At 48.0% G+C, this 19,555-nt stretch overlaps 1 protein-coding gene across 4 annotated transcripts in view; it reads left to right on the top strand.

Moving 5' to 3' along the window:
* Nucleotides 1-19,555, top strand: part of TIPARP (TCDD inducible poly(ADP-ribose) polymerase) — a 33,365-nt gene that overhangs the window by 8,224 nt on the left and 5,586 nt on the right. For 2 of the 4 annotated variants that reach the window (XM_021395004.1, XM_021395003.1), the window contains 2 exons: nt 5,800-6,794; nt 18,975-19,143. In XM_021395004.1, the coding sequence (XP_021250679.1) occupies nt 5,857-6,794; nt 18,975-19,143 (1,107 nt within the window). In that variant the 5' untranslated portion in view covers nt 5,800-5,856. Of the gene's footprint in view, nt 1-3,288; nt 3,445-4,035; nt 4,173-5,799; nt 6,795-18,974; nt 19,144-19,555 lie in introns of those variants that run through there. The other 2 variants (XM_021395002.1, XM_021395005.1) reach the window with 2 other exon arrangements.

Consider the following 19,555-nt stretch of genomic DNA (forward strand, 5'->3'; position numbering starts at 1 on the left):
TTAAGAGGGTCGGTAGAAATGTACTCCAAGTCAAAATGCCTTGTTTATACAGCTCGTAAGAGAGGAACAAGGCATCTGCATCTCACAGCCTGAGTCTGCAGGCAGAGGACATGTGATGAAAAATGGACTGTTGCACAGCTCCTGCAAAGAGCTGAGTGGAAGAGTCCACACATCTTAATAATGGAATACTGATCAGAAATTCTCTTCTTCCATCTGTTAACTTAAAAAATATGTATAATAATAATGTGCATCACTGACATTTCTTTTTCCTTGGTACTTGAATAACCCGACTTGCTGGCACGTGTCTGTGACAGAACAAGGGTAGGGCTTGAAATTCAGTTTGAAGGCAGTTAGCACATCTCATCAAGCACTGGTATGGATGGGAACTGTCTATCTGGTTATTTTTTAAGCACTGCAATATAAATTAGCTATACAGTTGAATTGAGTTTCATATTGATTTTCATAGAATAAATGTACATCTTTTACTCAGTGCCATAAAACATGACTGGGTTGGCATCGATTTAGCTGTGTAAAAGCAGAAATCTAGTGTTTCTACTACCATAAAGGTATGGTAACTTTTTGTAGTCTATTTTGTATTCAAACAGTAATGATTCAGTAGTTTGAGAACAGTTCTTAATCTAATTCTTCATCCTTTTTCTTAATTTCAGCACTCATACATGCTGCTACATAGCAAAGAAAGGGTGTATGCATTTCTATGCTTGCTTTGACATTGGAGTGCTGACTGGCTGATCCAATATGTCAGGTGCTGCACTATGAGAGGAGGAACCTGTGTCCTTCCCATTGTCAATAACTTGTTGCTTAACTTGGCTGTGATTCACTCTGTATTTTTGCCTAGCTGTTAGAGCAGACAATTAAGGCTCTGTAATATTAATGAAAAAGCCCAGAATGATTTCAGTATTTTGCCTAGTATTAGTACATACTGACTTCTTTACTTGTAGGCAGTGGAAAATCCAGTGTTGTAAAGCATTTTTAGTGTGAAATATCATGTGTTGGCTGGTTATATAGGAGAGATGATAGAGAAGTTCCTGGAGCAAACTCAGGTACCTCTGAAGTCATCCTAATTCTCTGCTCAATTTGTTGTGTGAAGTGCAGTGGATTGCTTGTATTATGCACAAGCAGAATACACTGGGGACAGTGCTGAGTATCTTGCTTGGAAGACTTGTGTTTCTTAATGCCTAGAAATCCATGAAGACCACCTAAGCATAGCAGGAATCTTAACATAGGAGTGTTGGTTGGATGTTACCCTTACTGTAAACCTGAATTTCAGTCTTGCACATTCTGTGAGTAGCAAAGATCTCGGCATGATGGTGGTTTTGTGAGTCCTGAGTTACCATGCTATCAGTGAAAAGAGTTCTTGCAGCGCTGACTGTTTTGCGTGATGACCTCGATTCACCTTTCCTGGAAGCAGCTGCCTTGCTTTCTGAAAGGCTGTGCTGGGGACTCGAGGAGGCTGTGTGCCACATCACGCCACACAACTACTTTTCTTTCCAGCAGTTTCAGCCATCGCTGAAATGCAATTTGAAAACGGAGTTTCTCCGCGGTTCTTCCGTACTACGTGCCTTGGGGGGAGCGCTGTGTTAGGGCAGCCTGACAAAGGTCATGAAGGGCCGCTTTGCGAGGTGGAGGCATCCGAGGACACGTGGAATACAGGACGTGGTGAGAGGTCAGGCCAGGATTGCTGGGCCTCTCTATGAACTGGGTTACGTGGGAGCCCTTGCCTGGTTTGAAACAGTGGGATGTGCCGCTCCTAAACGCGCTAGCACGGAGAGAAGTAATGGAAGACAGAATGTGGAACATAACAGCTTTCTTTGCTGCTTTATCTGGCAGAAATACACCGAGCTAAAATTAGAGCCTGTGGCCGTGTCTATTCCTCCTCCTTTTGCTCTCGTACTTTAAAACGCACAGGGCAACTGTGTAAGCGGGATGTACTTGGGACGTATGGCTTCTGAGGAGATGCAGCACAGCTCGGTGGGCCTTCTTGTTCCGCAGCATCCTCCATTTCCAGCAGCGTTTGTTGGCTTCACATAAAACACCAGGAATGGGGGATTGCCGTTCCTGCAAGGTGCTGTGTTTTAAGAAGTGAAAAATGTCCGTTCCGCAAGGACTGGGATCTGCCTGGTTTCTGTCACGGAGCTGAAAACCGCTTTGTAGCTGTGAGCCTTGAAGCGAAGACGTTTTGCTTCTTTCCTGGCTAAATAGGTGACGTGTGCCTGCTGACAACTGCGTTACGTGCAAGTCACAATGTAGCTGGCTGCATTCGCTTCGATGCACTTTGCCATTTGGAAGAAATAATGAAAGCTCTCTCCTCTCGCTTAAAATTTAAACGTGCATTTAAAAATGAGGTCACGCTTGCCTGGTGGTCGCAGTCGCTTGCTTTATGTGTTCGGATGGGATGGCCTCAGAAACGGCTTCGTGATCTGCTGCCGTGCCGTGATGTATTTCCTTTAATTATACATTTGCTTGGAGAAAGATTGCAGCCTGCTCCTCTCCGGGTGACATCCTCCCGGGCTCCGCAGTGGGCGTTGTGCGTATCGCGGTGTGTTGTTCAGCCGGCTGCCTTATTTATATCTCATGCGTGAAATCAGCCGTTCCAAACAGATAATTTCTGCTCCTGTGATAGAAAATAAGAAGCAAGCGTGCATCCAGTTCTCTGTCACAGGGCGAGGGTATGACGCATTGCCAGTCACCGGGCTTGCTAAACTCTCGCTGCGCCCAGACAGCGCGGGGCTGAGCCTAGCTCATGTTTCAGACACTCGGGGCTCAATTAACTCAGGGCTGAAAATTTGTTTTCAGCTCCCGTGGATATGGATGCCTGCTTTACTCAGCCTCTGTCGTGTCACTGTGTAAGCAGTCGGCTCCGACTGCGTGGAGCTGAGTGCTGTAATTTCTCTGTAGCGCTGGCACATTGTAAATGCAGCTGTGCCGCGTTCTCAAAACGCACTTGGATCCTGATGTCATCCCGTGAGCTGACAGCTTCTTTCCAGATGCCTGCGTTCTCCGGACACCTAACGCTATCAAAGCACGGAGCACATACGTACAAAGGGAACGGAGGCGTTCCGTCGCCATCACTTGGAGCGTCTTTTAGCGTTCTTTCCCCCGCTGTAGCTCGCTCTGTGCGGTCGGCTGAGCGGCGCTGAGGAGCCGTCAGGCCGTGTGAGCGCGGGGCACGTCCCGCTGCCGTGCAGCGAGCAGCACGGGCCGCCTCAGCCTGCGGCACCCCCGGCAGCAGCCACGCAGCTGGGCTGCCCCGTGCGCTCCCACACGCACGGCGCCCGCCGGAAGATGACAGCATGCCGCTGGCTTTCGGACAAAAGAAAGTTAGCTACGCTCTTAACGCGTTCCGTCTCTACGCCACGCCGTGTAAATAGACGGGAACTCGCTCCAGTTCATTACGTTGGCTTTTGCAGCACGTCCCTCGAAGCGGTGGGTGGGCCGGGTGCTGCAGCTCTGTGCTGGAGAGGTGCGGAGTTACGCTGACAGCGCCCGGGGGTAGGGTGCGGGGGAGATGGGGGGGTCTGTAGTTCTTCTGCGGTGCAGATCGTCTCTTAGTCACGAAGGAGTGCTCTCAGAGCGACCCAAACTAGGAAGTTGGTAAGGTCGGTGCTGTTCTTGGTTTTAGTGAGGGCTGTTCGCTCCGCGGTGCTGCCTGCAGGTAACGGGGGGCTGGCTGGCGGCGGCCGGTGGTGCCGTGCAAGGGAGCCGCGCCGAGGGGACCGCGGCCCCGAGCGTCCCGGGGCCGAGCCGAGCCGTGCCGTGCCGTGCCGAGCCACCCGGGGCGGGCCCCTTCCCGGCACAGGCGGTGCCCGGCTCCGCCCCGCGCAGCTGCCCTCGGGAAGCGCTATTTAAATGTGCGGGCCGAGCGGGCGCGGGGCAGAGGAGCGGAGCGGAGCTGCGGAGCGCTGCCGGGACTGCCATGCGCCTGCCCGGGGCCCGCGCCGCTGCACGGCCCGCCGCCTGCACGGCCCGCCGGCCTGCTGCTCCTGCTGCTGCTGCTCCGAGCAGCCGCGCTGCGGCTGGGAGCGCTGCTGAGGGCGGCCGGCCGTAGCAGCCTGCTTTTTTTTAATTATTATTATTTTTTTTTTAATTTTTTGTTTTTTTTTTTTTCCTTGCCCCCTGCAGCAGACTGGCTGCACACACAGGAGCTGCGGTCGGTAGGTTGGCGGGGAGCAGCTCGGTTTGCAGCGCGCTGGGGTCGGTTGTTGTCCTTTACTTGATTCCGGGAGCTCCGCGTTGGCTTTCTTCGGCGAGGGAGGAGGGGGTGCGGCTCGTGGCAGCGCTTAGGGCTGAAATCTCACACCGGGAGATCTTTTTCTGTTGAAATACGTTGTGCAAATATAGCGTTGCGCTTGGTGGTTGCTGAGGCTGTTTCTAAATAGCATTGAACGAATGATGTAAAAATGCTGAAATAGAAATGCCAGTGAGTTCTGCTGTTCCTCATGCCCACCGCTTTCTATTTTTGGAGCGGATGGGGGATTCGGCTCTGTACAGTCAGGCAGTTCCATGAGGGTGAAACGTGAACAGTGAAGTAATCAACTGAGCGCTAGCAGTACAGAAGCAGCACGAGAGACAGAGCTGGAGAGCAGCCCCAGGCTCTTACCTCGCACAGCGGGGGCTGCCGAGCAGGGCAGGGCTGGGGGTTAAGTGGAGGCTGAGGGTAATGCTGGCGGCTTAGGAAGCCCACTGCCTGCTGTAGCTGGGGAGGGGTAAGAGAGGTCCCAGTAATTTGGAAGCTTGCTTTTCCTGGCGGACAAACGCATCGGTCTCTTTAAACTTAAAAATAGGAGTGCGTGGTCCGACTGCTTTCTTTTTCCTGGCGGTCTTGGCAGCGCCGTTTCCCAGGGTAATGCGAAAGCCTCTTAGATGAACGTTCCAAAATAAGGAAGACTTGGTGAGAGACTTTCCAGAGCAGATCCCTGCTAGTAAGAAGCGATGGCCAGATCTTATCTGTTTTCTGAGATTTTGTTTTGAAATGAGAAAAGACTTTGCTTGGAATGCGTTTACCATGAAGTAATCCCCAATGGGTTCCACTCCAAGCTCCGAGGCGACGGGCAAGGAGATGGAAGAGGGTTTAATTAAATGTAATCAAATATTGCAAGATTGCTGATTAAAAGGCACGCGGCTTGCTTTCTGGTGTCTTGCGAGACGTACCACTTGTTTGTACATTAGGAGAAAAATGAGTTTTCATCTTAGGGCTAATTGAATTAGTCTCTGTTGGTGAGTAAGCAGCGCCCTTGGTTTCTGTCCCTGCCCAGCCTGAGCTCTGCTTGGCGGGGCGGGAGGAGAGCGGTGTGTCACCGTGGGGTGACCGGGTGCAGTGTGCCGTGAGTCAGGCGCCGGGCGTGCGTGCGGGGGGAGCGGCCAGGTCCAGGCAGTTCTCAGGTGTGCGCGTGAGGGAGATGTGAAACTGAACATTGCAGAGCTCGCTTTTGTGCAATATAACGAACCGAAGTGCTGTTTATTATTAGACATCGTCGCAGGAAGGAAAGAATCAGACCATCCCCCTTTCCTGCCCCCCCCCCCCCCCTCCCCTCTGGGGACTGTGTGTGCGTGCCTGAGTGTCTCTGAGATTTCATGTGAGAAGACGATGAGTGTGTGTTTGGGATTAATTAGCCTGAGTTTAGCTGGTTTCATGCTTTACGTGCCTAGGGGCTACCCGCAGTCACAGAGAGGGGAGGAGTTTGCTGTTGCTGGCTTGAAATCCTCTCCAGGGGTGATCTTGTTCGTGTCAACCGTGAGCAATTAGAGAGATTAACTGTCTTGTTTTCCTTTCTGCCCTAGATTGATCCTGGTGAGGCTCTGGGACATTTGAAAGTGATTTGGAGAGCAAAGTCTGCGATGGACACCGAAGCAAAGCCAGCGTGTGTTGCGCCGCAGGATCACTGCCCAGGAATGAAGTGCCCTCCTTCAGAGGACTTTCCTCCTCAGATAAGACTGTCTGAAAAGATTCCGCCAGTGAAGCCTTGCTTCAAGAAGAAGCAGCAAGTGCAGAAGAGACTGGACACGCAAACTCTCCGGGCTTTGCGGCCAATCTTTACCAGTTTGCTGGGATCTGAGACCTTGGATAGGGTCTTTGTGCCTCGAGGACATGGAGGGGGTCATAGCGATTTGTGTGAACCTGCTGTGAAAAAGGCTCTGGAACTCAGTACTTCTTGTTCCCAGCCAGAAAGTAATGTGACTGTGCTGGTGCCGACAGCTCCAGACGTGCAGAGTCAATTGCTGGGAGCTCATCCTGCTCCTGGGCATCCTGAGCAGGAGGTGCAGTCAGGAGAGCAAAGCTTCTCATCAGAAACTGCTCCTGGAACTGCTGCTGACACTAGTAACGAATCGTTCCAGGGTCGCCCTTTGCACCCGCCTTCTAGTGATGGTGCTGCTTGTCCTTTGTTCCCAAGCAAGATTCTGGAAAGCTACACCACTGGCTTATTCCAAGAGAATAGCTGTCCAATGCAATACACTTTAAACTCAAGCAATAAATTCAATGCTGGAATATTCCAGGATAAAAGTGAGGAAGCTTCTCTTGATCTGGTATTTGAGCTCTTGAACCAGCTGCAATATCACACCCATCAGGAAGATGGAATAGAAATTTGTGTTGATTTTCTCCAGGGCGCTTGTGTTTATGGCAGTGATTGCCCAAAACATCACACGGTGTTGCCCTATCATTGGCAGGTGAGAAGGACAGCAACCCAGAGTTGGCAGAGCGTGAGCAATGATTCCCAGGAGCATCTGGAAAGACTTTACTGCAACCCTGACAATGATAGGATCAAAGTGAAGTATCGGTAGGTGATGGATTTGGTTACTTATTTGCAAATCCGAGGGTGCTTCACCAAGCAGTGGTGCAGAAATAAGACAGAATGTGCATTCTTTTTTCTGCTATTTTGTGTACGGGTGTTTTCCGAACCCTGTCATGATGTTGCCTTGATATCTAAGAAGTTTGCCACAGACAGAAAATTATTTCATGCCTGTTAAAACAGTTGTTTAGCAACTGGGAAGTGTTCTTTGAAGCAGAAGAAAGAAGAAAACTTCATTTTGGCGGAGACCGTTGTCTCTGCAACATGGTGCTTGTTCTTTACATTCCTAATTAGTCTCTTCTCCATATTAGTAAGAGTGGCAGCGTGACTGAGCCTTTGCAGTGCTTGAAACAGAAAGGGTACAGCAGTGCTTTCCGTCACAGTGACTCCGGGTTGACTGTATGCACTCTGAACACAGTCTTGATAATGGCATGCTAAGGAGCTGCATGGCTGCTGCGTTAGGTTTCTGTGGTGGGGGGCTGGATCTTGGTGATCCTTGGGATCCCTTCCAACTCAAGCTGTTCTGTGATTCTCTGTGAAACTTCCATATGGTTGATAACATAGAATGAGGCTTCAGTGATTCAGCGAGAACCACTTAAGTAGCACATTCAGAAATGCTGATCCAGATAAGTGTTGTCATCCAAGAAAGCTGAACTGTATTAGAAGTTGTTGTTTCCTCTACGCATAGTACTGTTTTCTAATCTCAAAAAGTGAGTATAACCAGGGAAACGTAAAAGATGTTTGCTATCGATTTAGACTTGATCCTGCACCCTGAGATCAAAACCAAAACTACTTCATCTTTTATAATGCAGGTTTCCTTTTAATAGCAGCAGGGAGTGCTGACATTTGCGAGTTCATCAGAGCTATGTAGTCTGTGTTATGTGAGTTCAGGGTGTAGACTTGAGTTCTGAATACTTCCTTTTTCTGGGGGAAATAACAACACACAGTTCTCACCCCTCGCCTGGCCCTGCCGTGTTCTGTGAGCCTGGTGCAACTCATTCCAGCAGCAGTCGAGGTTCAGAGTGACGCTTCTGTAGCTCTGTAGCAGAAATGCCAGGTTTGTCTTTGCCATCCAAGATCTTGTGGATTTGTTTTCATTGCCTCTTCTTCCTCCCGCTTCCTTAAGTATACCCCTTCTTAATGTTTTAGGGCAGGATTATTTTATTTGCATTTACTATGCTGAGATTTCCTGTTGGGTGCCAGAGACCCACTGTAATGCACCGAGTGTATGTGAGCCTTTACACTGACCTAACTGGACACTGGATTAGGTACCAAAACTCAGGCTCTGTCAACCTGCAGATTCATCCTTTTTGTCCTGTCTGATTAAGCACAGAATTAAACCTTGTAACTGTCTAGCAGATAAAGTTCACCACGTTTTTACAACGGATGCTTCCTTCTTTTTTCCAATTATTTTAAAAGATTTCTGAAAACAGAAAACATCGAACATAGGACTAAGACAAGCTCCTGCAAGCAGTTTAAATTTGAGCTTTGCACAAATAAGCAGAATTTTTTTTAGCTTTTTTTTTTAAGTGTATATCACAGAATCTATTGCTATGCCCATGATGTAGCTGCTCTCAGTGACGGAGTCCTGAATGATTAATCTTATAAGGAACAATGCTTTGTAATTGCTTAGTCATCGTATCTGCAGCTTGTGAAGTTGGCTGAGCCACGCTGTCCTCCTTTACACTTCTTTTGCAGGTTTCCAGTCTGGTGAGTAGTTTGGCTTCTCAGTACACTGAGTTTCTGTCTGAACTGGTCAGAAAGAAACTCAGAGGGTTGTTGCCAGACACATTACGTTCTGTTACCACGGATGAAGTCAGAGAAACAGCACGGTCTCAGGCGCCGTGGGCTTGCTGGAGCAGGGCGCTGCTGCTGCGCTGCAGTCTGCTTGGGACACAGTGCTGAGGCAGGGGCAGGTCCTCCCCGTGCTGTGCTTCAGCACCCTGAGCTGAACTGGCTCCCGCTCTTCTTCCTGCTCTTAGGAGTGGTCCTGAAGACCTTTGCTTAAGTCGGTACTGTAACATCGTGTCCGGATGCAACACAGGAACATTGTTGCAAACTTACAGTATCCTCTCATGGAATAATAAATAGACAAGTTCTGTAACTCTTGCATGTTCCATCCCTTCAGAGAGCTTCACGTTTCTAGATAAGCGTCAGTGAGAACTGAGAAGTGACACTTTTTTTTTTTTTAAGACCAGAGCTGCTTACTTCTGACACTGAAGCAGATATGCCTTAAGACTTAGTGCGGTTTCAAACTAGATTTTGAACTGAGGGGAAGTGCTTTCCTGTGCCTTGTGGCAAGAAGTGCTTCTTGTGCAAGAAGCCACACAAGTCAGCTCTTGCTGGAAGACCTTGCTCACCTCTCAGGCACGGAGGTCAGGTGCTGCATGGCTCCTGGTGTTGCTGGCCGGTGGTCAGTGCAACCTGGCTTTGCTTTGTTCGTGGCCATGTTGTGTCTCCTGGCAACAAGATGCAGATAGAGCCTGTTGAATCTTGCTGGGAGGCTTGCAAACATGCTGGGACAGCTCATCGTTCACATGGTTACCACATTATTTGGCTAAAGCTATTAATCTCCTGTGGTCAGACTAGCTTTACAGGCCTATCTATACAGATTGCATGAGATGAGGAAATGTCTGTTCAGCAGTTTGCATGTCCAAGAAAGGCCTTGCAGAAGCCAGCCTGCTAGCAGCCAGTGGGTGATAGTTGTTTTAAATACGGTTTGTATGGCACAATAAGTAGTTCTTGCTGTCTGCACACCTAATATCATCACAGTGTGCTGCTCTGATAAAGTTGGGCTGAGAGTGGTGGGATGGTGCCTCAGTGGGACAATAAGCTCCAAATTCAAATATGGTGTTCTCCAAAGAGCTAGTTTTATAATTTTTTCTTCGTGTCCCATTTATTGAGATGAGCAACGTGCAGTAAACATTCAGATAGTGCCTTTCACCTAGGGGTACACGATCCTAAAGCAGGAAAGTGGGAAACCTTGCTCAGTTACTTCTTTATAACTCAGCTGCCTTGGATGCACACTTACTGCATTTGCCCCCAGACTGAATGTATAACTTTATTATAAACTGTTTGTGTTTTTGCTGTCTTAAGTCTTACCAAGTATTTATAGCCAAACAGCGAGCTGTAGAAACAAACAGGGGTATGAACTTCAGCAGGTTGAAATACTTCCAAGCACTCAGCTTTCTTCTTGCGTGTGAGGAGTGGCCCTGAAGAAGTTCCAGCCTGCAGCCAAGTATTTGAGAGAACAATGCCAAGTGCTGCTTTCCAGCATGAGAGTACCCTAGCTGTGAGATTTGAAGATGCTCTTTAGGCAGGGGAAATGCTTGGCTGCGGAACTCAGCAAGCCTTCCCTGTGCACATGCACCTGTCTAATCATGCATGTGCTGCTTTGCAAAATAAGCAGCCTCGTTGCTGATTACACGAGGATTTGTTTAAAACAACCGTGCAGTTCCTGGCCCATCGGATCCCTCTCTTTGGCTGAGAATTCCCCCCCCCCCCTCCTGGCAGAGGAGTCGTCCCTGTGTGCTGTGGGAATTGTGGCCTCTGTTCAAACACATGCTCCTGGCATGTCTCGACTCACATGAAGCAGCAGCTTCGCGGGGTTTTAGATTTTATTATTATTTTTGAATGTAGCGCTACTCTCTTAAAAACAGGAATACCCCTAAACTGATAAAATGAAGTAGTTAATAACACAGTCTTTTCCAGTCTGTCGCTCTGAAATCTGATGCTGCTGTGTTGTCCTTTTGCCCCCGCCTACATCTGCCTTTGCTCTAAACCAACCATAGGCCCCACTGTCTGACTGCGGTGAGGCTTCATCACAGGATTAGAGCTCTCCAGTGTCATGATGTTTGTGTGAGTTTTCTGAAACTGGTCCTGAGAGCTGGAAGACAAAGGTGTGTGCATGGCTCCAGCCAGGCAGTGGCAGATGGAACTCAGTGGTGTACGTTCTGCCTGTAGGCAGCTGCCTCATAGTGGTTCTTGCACAAAATCAGAGTAAGGAATCGGTGTTCCCCGGCGGGGTTGTCAGTGAGTGCATGGAGGGACCTGGGAAGGAAAGGTAAGGACTAAAAGAAATGTACAGGAAACTGGTTTTCCTCTGCTCCTTGTGTTTGCACTGTGCTCCTCTGATGCTGTTAGAATGTTCTTACCCAGTTCTGAAGTGATACAGAGCATGGTCGAAGCACGGCAGTTGTTTGAGGACTTCTACACACTGTCTGACCTATTGAATAGCTAAATTTAGGAAGTTCTCTTTCTGATCTGCCCAGCTGCCACGGTGTGAGATAACTCATGTGTTATTGATAGCACCGGAGATGAGAAAACATCTGAAATTCACTGTGCCTCGTGACTTTGTGTGGTGTTTCTTGAATATACACAGCTGAGAGGTTTTGTACTTCTGACTCCCTGCTAGAAGGAATGCAAGACAGGGACTCTGAATAAAAAGCGTGTGATTTTAGAAGTGTATGCCGTGTGCTTTATGCCAGTATGCTTCAGTGAATTCATTTTTGCCCCACTTTATAGCACCTATTTGCATATGAAATAAAACTAATTGAGTTCTAGCTAAACGAATCTAGGGAAGTTCCAAGTGTTGAGCCATCATAGGCATCGGCAGTCGCTTATATCCCTTTTCTTGTTTCATGTCAATAAACAGATTGCAGTTTTGGAAACAGCTGTCACCTGGCTTCAGGTTGAGGTCAGTCCGTTCCGTGTGTACTTACAGTAATAAAACAGTCCTTTCTGAAAGAAAGATTTATAGCTGTTGAAACAGATTGCTCAGGGGAGTTGCTTCCAGGTAATCCAGCAGTCACAGTGCTGCGGCATTGTCTGCCTGCCATTGCGCCGGGGTGGGGGACAGAAAGAGGCTGTTAGAATTGTTTGCTTAGCGAGAGCAGCGATCGTGAAGTTCCTCCCAAGCTGGTACATGGCTTTGTTGAAAGCAGGAGGAATTTGAGCAATAATTACGAAATGCACTACTTGTAGTGAAATGCATGAAGGAGAGCGTTTGGGGATGCTGCCTGTGTGGCACGGGACATGGAACGTCGGGATGGAGCGTTCGGGAGCTGAGATGTCTGGACTTGGTGGTCACTAGTGAGCACGAGGCTTGGCTTTATATGGGCACTTTATGGAAAGCATTGATGAAATTGATGCAGTTTCGTTCTTTGTCACGAATCTCAGAGGTATTTCTCAGTAGCTAACTCCTGAGATCGGATAGAATTCTGAGAAAAGCAGCAGCTGTGCATATGCAGAAGGTTTAGAAAAGGGGCTCTGGGCTCCCTCCGAGTACTTTAGGAGGAGCTGACGGTGCAGCTTTGTGAAAGCAAATACCTTTCTCCCAGCTCTGTTGCTGCTCAGGGCCGTGTTCCTGCTGTCTCCGGAACAAAGGCTGCAAAGTCCTGACCCCGACAAATATTCAAATGGAGAACAAAAACATCTTTTATGCGTTACGTTTTCAAATTTGTTCTTCAGAGGTGGAGTAAAAGTCATTGGAACTGTAGTCAGAAATTCTGTTCATTTTGCTACGCATGCAGCATTTGTGGTGTTTTTGACCAGTGTCTTCCACTCTGTGAAAATGCATTCACCCCTAAAGTTTTGTAAGTAAAAGCTTGGGGTCGTAGGGCTCCGTCCATCACGGTGCCCGGGTCAGCAGCAAGCTGATGGCTTTTGTGGCTGCTTTCTGTCACTGCAGTGACAGGAAAAATTTGAACAAAACAACCTTCTGTGAAACACATCCCCCTCTGTGCGGGTAGGAGAGCTCTGAAAGCAGCGAGCCACCCCCGGCAAGGACATCCATGCTTCTCTGCTGCGGAGAAGAGGGGACTGGCATTCACATCGTGACGTGTGGTGCATGCTGGAGTCCTGGAAAGATGTGAATGTGTTTGACATCCTCACTGCTGCAGACTGGTAGAATATAACAGCAGCTCCCAGGGAAGGAGCATTTTAACCCAGTGCCTCCCTGGCTGCCAACAGCGGCCATCAGTGAGCTCCTGGGGCTGCGTGTCCGTGTGTGCAGGGACCTGCATGGGCCTTGGTCTGCGGGCCTCAGCTCAGCAGCGTTGTGCCCAGTATGTTCCAGAGTTACGGATCTCAGTCAGGTGGACCCTCTTGCCATGAAAGTCAGCAAACAGTGCAATGCAGGCAGCCCAGGCAGGAAAACCTGCCTTTCTGGAGCCTCCAGCCAGTTTTGGGAAGTGATGGGAAAGTGAAATTTCTGTTGTGATAGAAAAACGTGGATTTGTGTGGTTTGGTTTTTTCTCCCCTGGTGATGGAGCCTTGAGTTGTAACTCTTCCCATAGCACCTTTCTCTCCTGCGTCTTTCTTACAGCAGAGAGAAGCATTGCCACGTGAGGAGGGAACCAATTAAGTAAAACACCGAGCTAATTTCCTGCCCTGTCACCTGCTGCCCCTCTCGGTTCAGTGTCAGAACGCAAAGATGCTGATAAGATCGAGACCGCGGGCTCGTGTTTACCAGCTCGTGTTGCTCTGTGCAGGAAGGGTGCCGCGTTCTTTTCTCAGGCACGTTCCTCTGAGCAGCTGGCCAGGGCCTGCCTGTGTTTTCTGCTGCTGCTCTGTGAGGTAGCACCCGCCCTTGGGTGTTCACCGGGCCCTTACTGCTGCTGCTGCCATTGAATCAGTTTGGGGTTTGATTGGAGCAAATTTTGTCTGCAGCTGATGTTCCTATGCTTAAAACAGAGAGTTCTTACCAAGGCACCCTGCTACAAGTGACGTGCAGTTTTATGCGGTGCTCTGATGCGTCTCGTCCCCCCCACCTGGAGCTGGACTACAGCCTGCAGCTCCAAACAAGTGCTGGCTGCAAGTAAGGTGAAATTCAACCTATTTGTGCTCAGCGAGCAATGTACCAGCCTGACTTACAGCTCCCATAGGAATGGAGTTGGGTTTGACTAGCCTCGCATACATACCTACAAAGGGTTCCCATACCTGCTTGGATCTTTTCGGTTTGTTTGCTCTCTTGAGTGGCTTTCAGATTGTTGCTGGTGCAGAGGAACCAGCTTAGTCAGAGAGAAAATGGGCAGTTTCATCATCTAATAGTGTTTGGCTCTCAGTGTCACAGCTGTTCTGATGGGAACCAAGTTTCATTTCCTGCACAGCCCTTTGTTGATCGCTGTGTTTTGTTTTTCTATGAGCTGTGCTTGCGGTAAGATGCATGACATGTAACTGTACTTGGGAGAGTTTGAAACCGCACGCGTTTTCGTAGCACTTGCAAAGGCTGTTTCTCCTAGTCATCTGTTGGTACATAAGAATTAGAGAACTTCTGTGGAAAGAGCACACAAAGTTCACGTGAGGCTGAAGTTCTTCAGAAGAATGCGAAGCAAAGCTGAGCTTGAGCACCTGTGCTTCAGCTGGCCTGCTTGGCCCGGCAGCCTGCAATACTGCTGCTCGCTGCTTCCATGCTTGGCCAGCTCCGTGTCTCTAAGAGGTTTTGCCATTGTGTTGGCTCTCATAGTTTGCTTACAGCAAAAATTGAACTTCTCAGGAGCCAGGTTCTGCTTTTGAAGGCTCTTGTGGAAATTTATTTTGAGCTCTTGCTGTTACGCAGTGCCAAATTTGGTTTTCTTTGCATGCTGTATTCTGAATAGGGTTCAACATGGTTACTCCTTAGTGAAAATAGCTCCGCTGAACTGTGTTATTTTATAAGGGGAGACCTTTACGAGGTCAGCTGTTGGAGAGCTGTTGTTCAGCAATCTCTGTTCCCTCCTCGTGCAGATCTTCCCCATGGTTTTGGGAAGCTGCTGAAGCCTCCCTAGGGGTGGAACGGGGCTGGCAGTTCTCTGCTTCAGCAGCAGGCAGTTTTGTGGCGTTTGAAGAGAAATTTAATTATTTTTCAGCTGGGAGACACTGTAGAAAGAACATTGCTTTTATTACTAGCTTCAAGCTGTCCTGCTCCATCCTTCCCCTTAGATCCCCGCTTGGTGCGTATGCCGTGCCTCAGCAGCAGTAACCCATCACGCTGCACTGAAGAGAAAGTGATGTGATGCTGAAGAACGTATCAGGCATAACCTTGAGCACCCAGCAGTCATTTCTTGAGCCCTGAGTTTGGGGTCTGTGTCCTGCATTTGGGCCTTGGGCGGCCGAGAAGTGCAGTTGTCGCTTCTGCTTTCATCACCGGTGTCTTAAAGCTGCACGCAGGGATGTAATCACGCGACGCCCGCTGTAATCACAATTCACTCTTTTGCCATGGCTTTGCATTATGTAAGCTGCTAATAGGCTTTTTAATATGCAGAGGAAGTGCTTTAAGCGAAGAGCTATTATTAAACATCTTTGCTAAATGTACTTCAGGATTTCAGAGCATGAATGCCACTGAATGTTGTCATCTGAAAAGTTCATACCCCTGCATAGAGAGAGAAACTGTTAAAGAGTGCAAATAAATATTGAAGTAATATATATTTTATGTGAATTAGGATTTTTAGCAAAAAGAATATATATCCTTGTTCTCAATATTATAATTGCAAAAAAAAAAATCAGGTGAGTGTTTGACATGCGGTACATTTTTCAGATGCAGTTGCTTAAATATGCATTTGTTTGAGATTTTCAGCTGTATAAAATAATGCAGTGTTATCCTAACTAATGTTTGGTAGAAAACGTGGGGGGTTTATAAGTTTGTTGTTGAATTATTCATGGAAAAATAAAAGCATTTGTGCAGATTTCAGAGCGTTCAGACGCTCAGTTTTCTGTTAAAATTGGTGGGAGGCAGCATTCCAAACCCTCCACTAGCTTTACAAACTAGAATAGCATTTTTAGAGCATCCCCATTTCAATGGAAGTTTGGGTTTCAGGAAGATTGGGCTGTGTTACATCCTGACAGAAACGGCAGAGCCTTTCCCTGCTCCCAGCGGAGGGCAGAGGACAGAGGATGCCATAGCAATTTTTATACTGTGTGCATCTCAGAAATTGCTTGGTGGCATTTTTTTCTTCAAGAAATAGTTGGAGCCTCCTGGCTTCTCATCTGCCACTCTTCCTGCAGGCGAGCTCCCTGCAGCTGGGGCTGAGTGGGGGGCAGCAGGAAGGCAGCCCTGGGTGCCTGGGAGCTGGAGGATGCTCCTTGTGCTGTGGGCAGCTCCAACCCTTATGGTCTGAACACTGCTCTTTCAAGATGAGGATACAGGAGGACTTACTGTGTTGTACTCACATTCACACGCATGTGGCCAGGAGGGGCGTGCAAGGAGCTGGTTGGGTGCTTGGTGCCTAGGTTCGTCTTGCAGTGAATTGTCAGCACGTGTCGGGCAGCAGGACTGCCTGTCCTCAGCTTGCTTACAGGGAGATGCCTCTGATAGAGGAGAGGCAGAAACAGCGAGCTGCAAAAATGTAAAAAATTCCAAACAGCAGAGAGAACCATTTTTTGGCAGTGAGAGAAGCAATTTGGCACGTTCTGTGCAGGTTTCACAGAAAAACACTCGGCTTTCAGAGAAACTATTTTCTGTGCAAGCCCTCGCTAGCTGCCCGCCGTGTCAGCCTCAAGCAGAGCCTCGTGAGATGGGTAGATGCCAACTCAACTGCCAATAGGTTTCGTTCAAGTAGAGCTCACAGCAATGTGTTTTACTGGAATGGCATGCAAGGTTTTCATATTTCTAGAAGAACGCTGCGCAAACCCTACAGTTCCTCAATTGCTCTGCAGTTAGAAAACGCGTGCGCAAAATATTTTGCGTATGCATCATCAACCCAGGGGTTTGGGGAGTTTGTCCCAGAGATCTGTTTGCTTTGCAGGAGAAAAAGCAGGAGGAAAAGCAGGAGGAAAAGCAGGCCCACGCTGTGTTCATCTCAACCAGTGTTTGTCCTCCCACAGGGTTCCCTTGCTGCACTGCTTGGATTCTCACTGCTGTGCCTCTCAGCCCCGGGTGCCTGCTGGAGTTGTGTTGTAACAGGGCTGAGCACATGTTAGCAATGCCCCACTGATGTACCAGCAGCCACCCGTGTCTCGAGTGCCTGCAGAATGTGTTTTCTGGTCTTCAAAACTCTAAAGACTTCAGACCAGGGGGTATCAGCCAGCACGTGACGTTCAGCATGCAGTGGTGGCCCGGTCGTGGTCAGAGTGCATCTCTGTTCTCAGATTCCTTTTTCTTCACACTGCATCAACACAAAAGCACTCCAAGCGTTTTTTCATTAACTGTTCTGACTACACCACGTGCAACATACAAAACTGTAATAACTTCACCTAAACTCTGGGTTACCATCTTTTAAAAAGAATAACGTCTGTAGGGACAAGTTCTATTTCTTTGTGCTTTCTGGAAGGTCACAGATCTTTGGAGTAGGATAACCCTGTTACATGGTGTTTGACTTGAAAGCAGATCAAAGTGGGAATGGATGCTTGAGTGGTGAGCTTCTATACTGAGGAATACCCTTCGGTGTGTTTGCTTGGTAAAGGAGGCAGCAGAGTCTGGGGGCCCTGAGTCTGGACCTAGAGGCAGCACAACCCCAAAGCAGTGAGTACTCCAAAACGATAATACAGCACCAGTCAAAACTTGCTTTTCTCAAAAATAACAGCTATACTAAATGGTGAAATTCAGAATACAGACAGGGAGATGGACATTTTGCTAAGAAAGAGCATATGTCCCTGAAGCAGCGTTAAAAATCCATTCGTGAAGAACTTCCCTCACAAAATCCTGTGCTGCCAGCCAGTAGCACAGCTCAGTATTGCAGAGAGATCATTTCCTCATGGTTTCACACATTGTTTTCAAATAAAGTAGATTGCGGCCTGCTGTTATGGTACAAAATGACTCCGTGCCAGGAAGGTGGGCTGACTTTCTTAGTAGGTCTTTTTTGTTTCCCTACAGAAAGCGCGTGGGGTTTTTTGCAAGCCCAACGTGTCACTTCAGCCCTTCACCCTGGGCGTTTCTTTTGGTTGGTGCCGGTTTTCCTCCTGAATAAATGTGTCTCTGTGTGCCCTTGGCACGTAGGGAACGAGCTGGGAACCCTTCGTGGATGCTGTGTGACAGCTCGTTGTCTTGAGAAAAAACACTCATCAAAGGTTTTGAAATAAGCTGTAGATTTCAGGTCTCGGCTTTGTGCTCGCTGCTAAGAAAATACTTTATATAGTCTCAAAAGCTGCATTTCCAGATAGAAGCGATTGGTAGCTGTTAATGAATCGCACTAAGCTGACAACCTGCAGAGATTGGAAAAGTAGAAAACTAACTATGTGAATTGAACTATTTTGGAATACATTCGTGTCTAAAATAAGTTCTAAAAAAATACTTTTGTAGGGAGTGAGGGCTATTACCGTCATTTCTTTCAGCTTCTGTAAATTTGGTGTTCTAAGTTTCCTGTTTGCTGCTAAGCCAGCGACTGGAGATTTTTGTTTTAATTTGATGCATCTCTCAACACCGACTCATAAAGCAGCGTTAGAAACTGTTTGCTGAGCTGCTCCGCAGCCATTCTTTGCAAAGTGCAAAGGAAAGGCACTTGAAGCTTTCCTTTAGATAAAAGGCATACTCTGGTTCTTCATCCACAGCACCATTTTGTTCTGTCCTTTTGAGAGCTGCAGTCACTTCACTGCAGTTGCACGTTAGCGTTGGTTTTCGTAGCAGCAATATAGCTCCTCCAAAAAAGCCGATATTCCTCAGCATCAGCTCCATAATAGCAAACTCATGTCTCCTTTTCGTATGGTGCTGGTTCTCTTCTGTTGCACGTGATGAAAGATACTTGAGCTCCCCGGTGGGTTGGCAGCAGATGCTCCTCATCTGGAGACGTTTGCATTTTCTTTTCTTCCCTGAAGCACTAGCTTTCACAAGAATAACCTTTTGAATAGCGTGTAGTTGCTTCATCCGATGCAGTCGTGTGATGCGTTTACTTAGGTAGCGTGTTCAAAATGTCAAGGATACGCGTATCGCTTTGTGCAGGGTTCATGCATACGGAAGAAATGTCACTGGGCCAGGAAGACCGGTGGGTTTGGGTTTTGGCTGTCCTCTGCTGAAGGCGATAGTTTTTCACCGCTGCCCACAGAACCTTGCAAAGAGTTGGTTGGCCCTGCTTTGTCCTGGCACACGTTCCATGCGGAGCGTGGAGCATCCCTCTGCTCATGGGTCTGGCAGTGGGATGTGGGTATAGCTGGGCTCCAGGGAGCACTATGCGAGCTGGGGCTCCATCCCGTGCTATCTCAGATAATTGTAACGGATTGCAGAAGGTGAGAGTTCTTTCCTTCTCTTGTGCTTTCCAGGGGACATGAGTTTTGGGTGGATTTGAACGTTATGAAATTGTACGAAACTGTTGAGTTTGACCAAATGAGGAGGCTGTCCACACCATCCTGTCCCAGCTCCAGCTCCAACTACTACACGGTCTGGAAGTACTTCTGCAGGGACCATTTCGTCTGGAGAGAATACTCTGAGGTATTTAACATCTTCCAGAATCCTACTCTTGGGTTGTAACACAAAATGATATATGCGGTATGTGCTACAAGCTGCACACACATTTTCAGTCTGTTTTCTCTTCGAACAGTTTGGAAAGTTACCATTGTCCTTTGGTCTTTAATGGACACACTTTTCCACATCAGGTTTTAAATAAGCCTTCTGTCTTCCAGCTCTTTAACCTCTATTATGGACACATAAGCCACATCCACTGTTAAATACGATTGTGCTGGACAAAACCAAAACAAGGCCAGAATGTTTCTATTTGCTCTCCGCTAAGCCTTTTAGATACCTGTGGTAGTTAAGGGCTCATCTGTGGCTGACCAGAGCTGTACATAATATATTGAATAAAATCTCATCAGTGTCTTAAAATGTTGGCAGTGCTAGAAAGACC

Source organism: Numida meleagris, chromosome 4 (genome assembly GCF_002078875.1).
Source record: "Numida meleagris isolate 19003 breed g44 Domestic line chromosome 4, NumMel1.0, whole genome shotgun sequence".
Lineage (NCBI taxonomy): Eukaryota > Metazoa > Chordata > Aves > Galliformes > Numididae > Numida > Numida meleagris.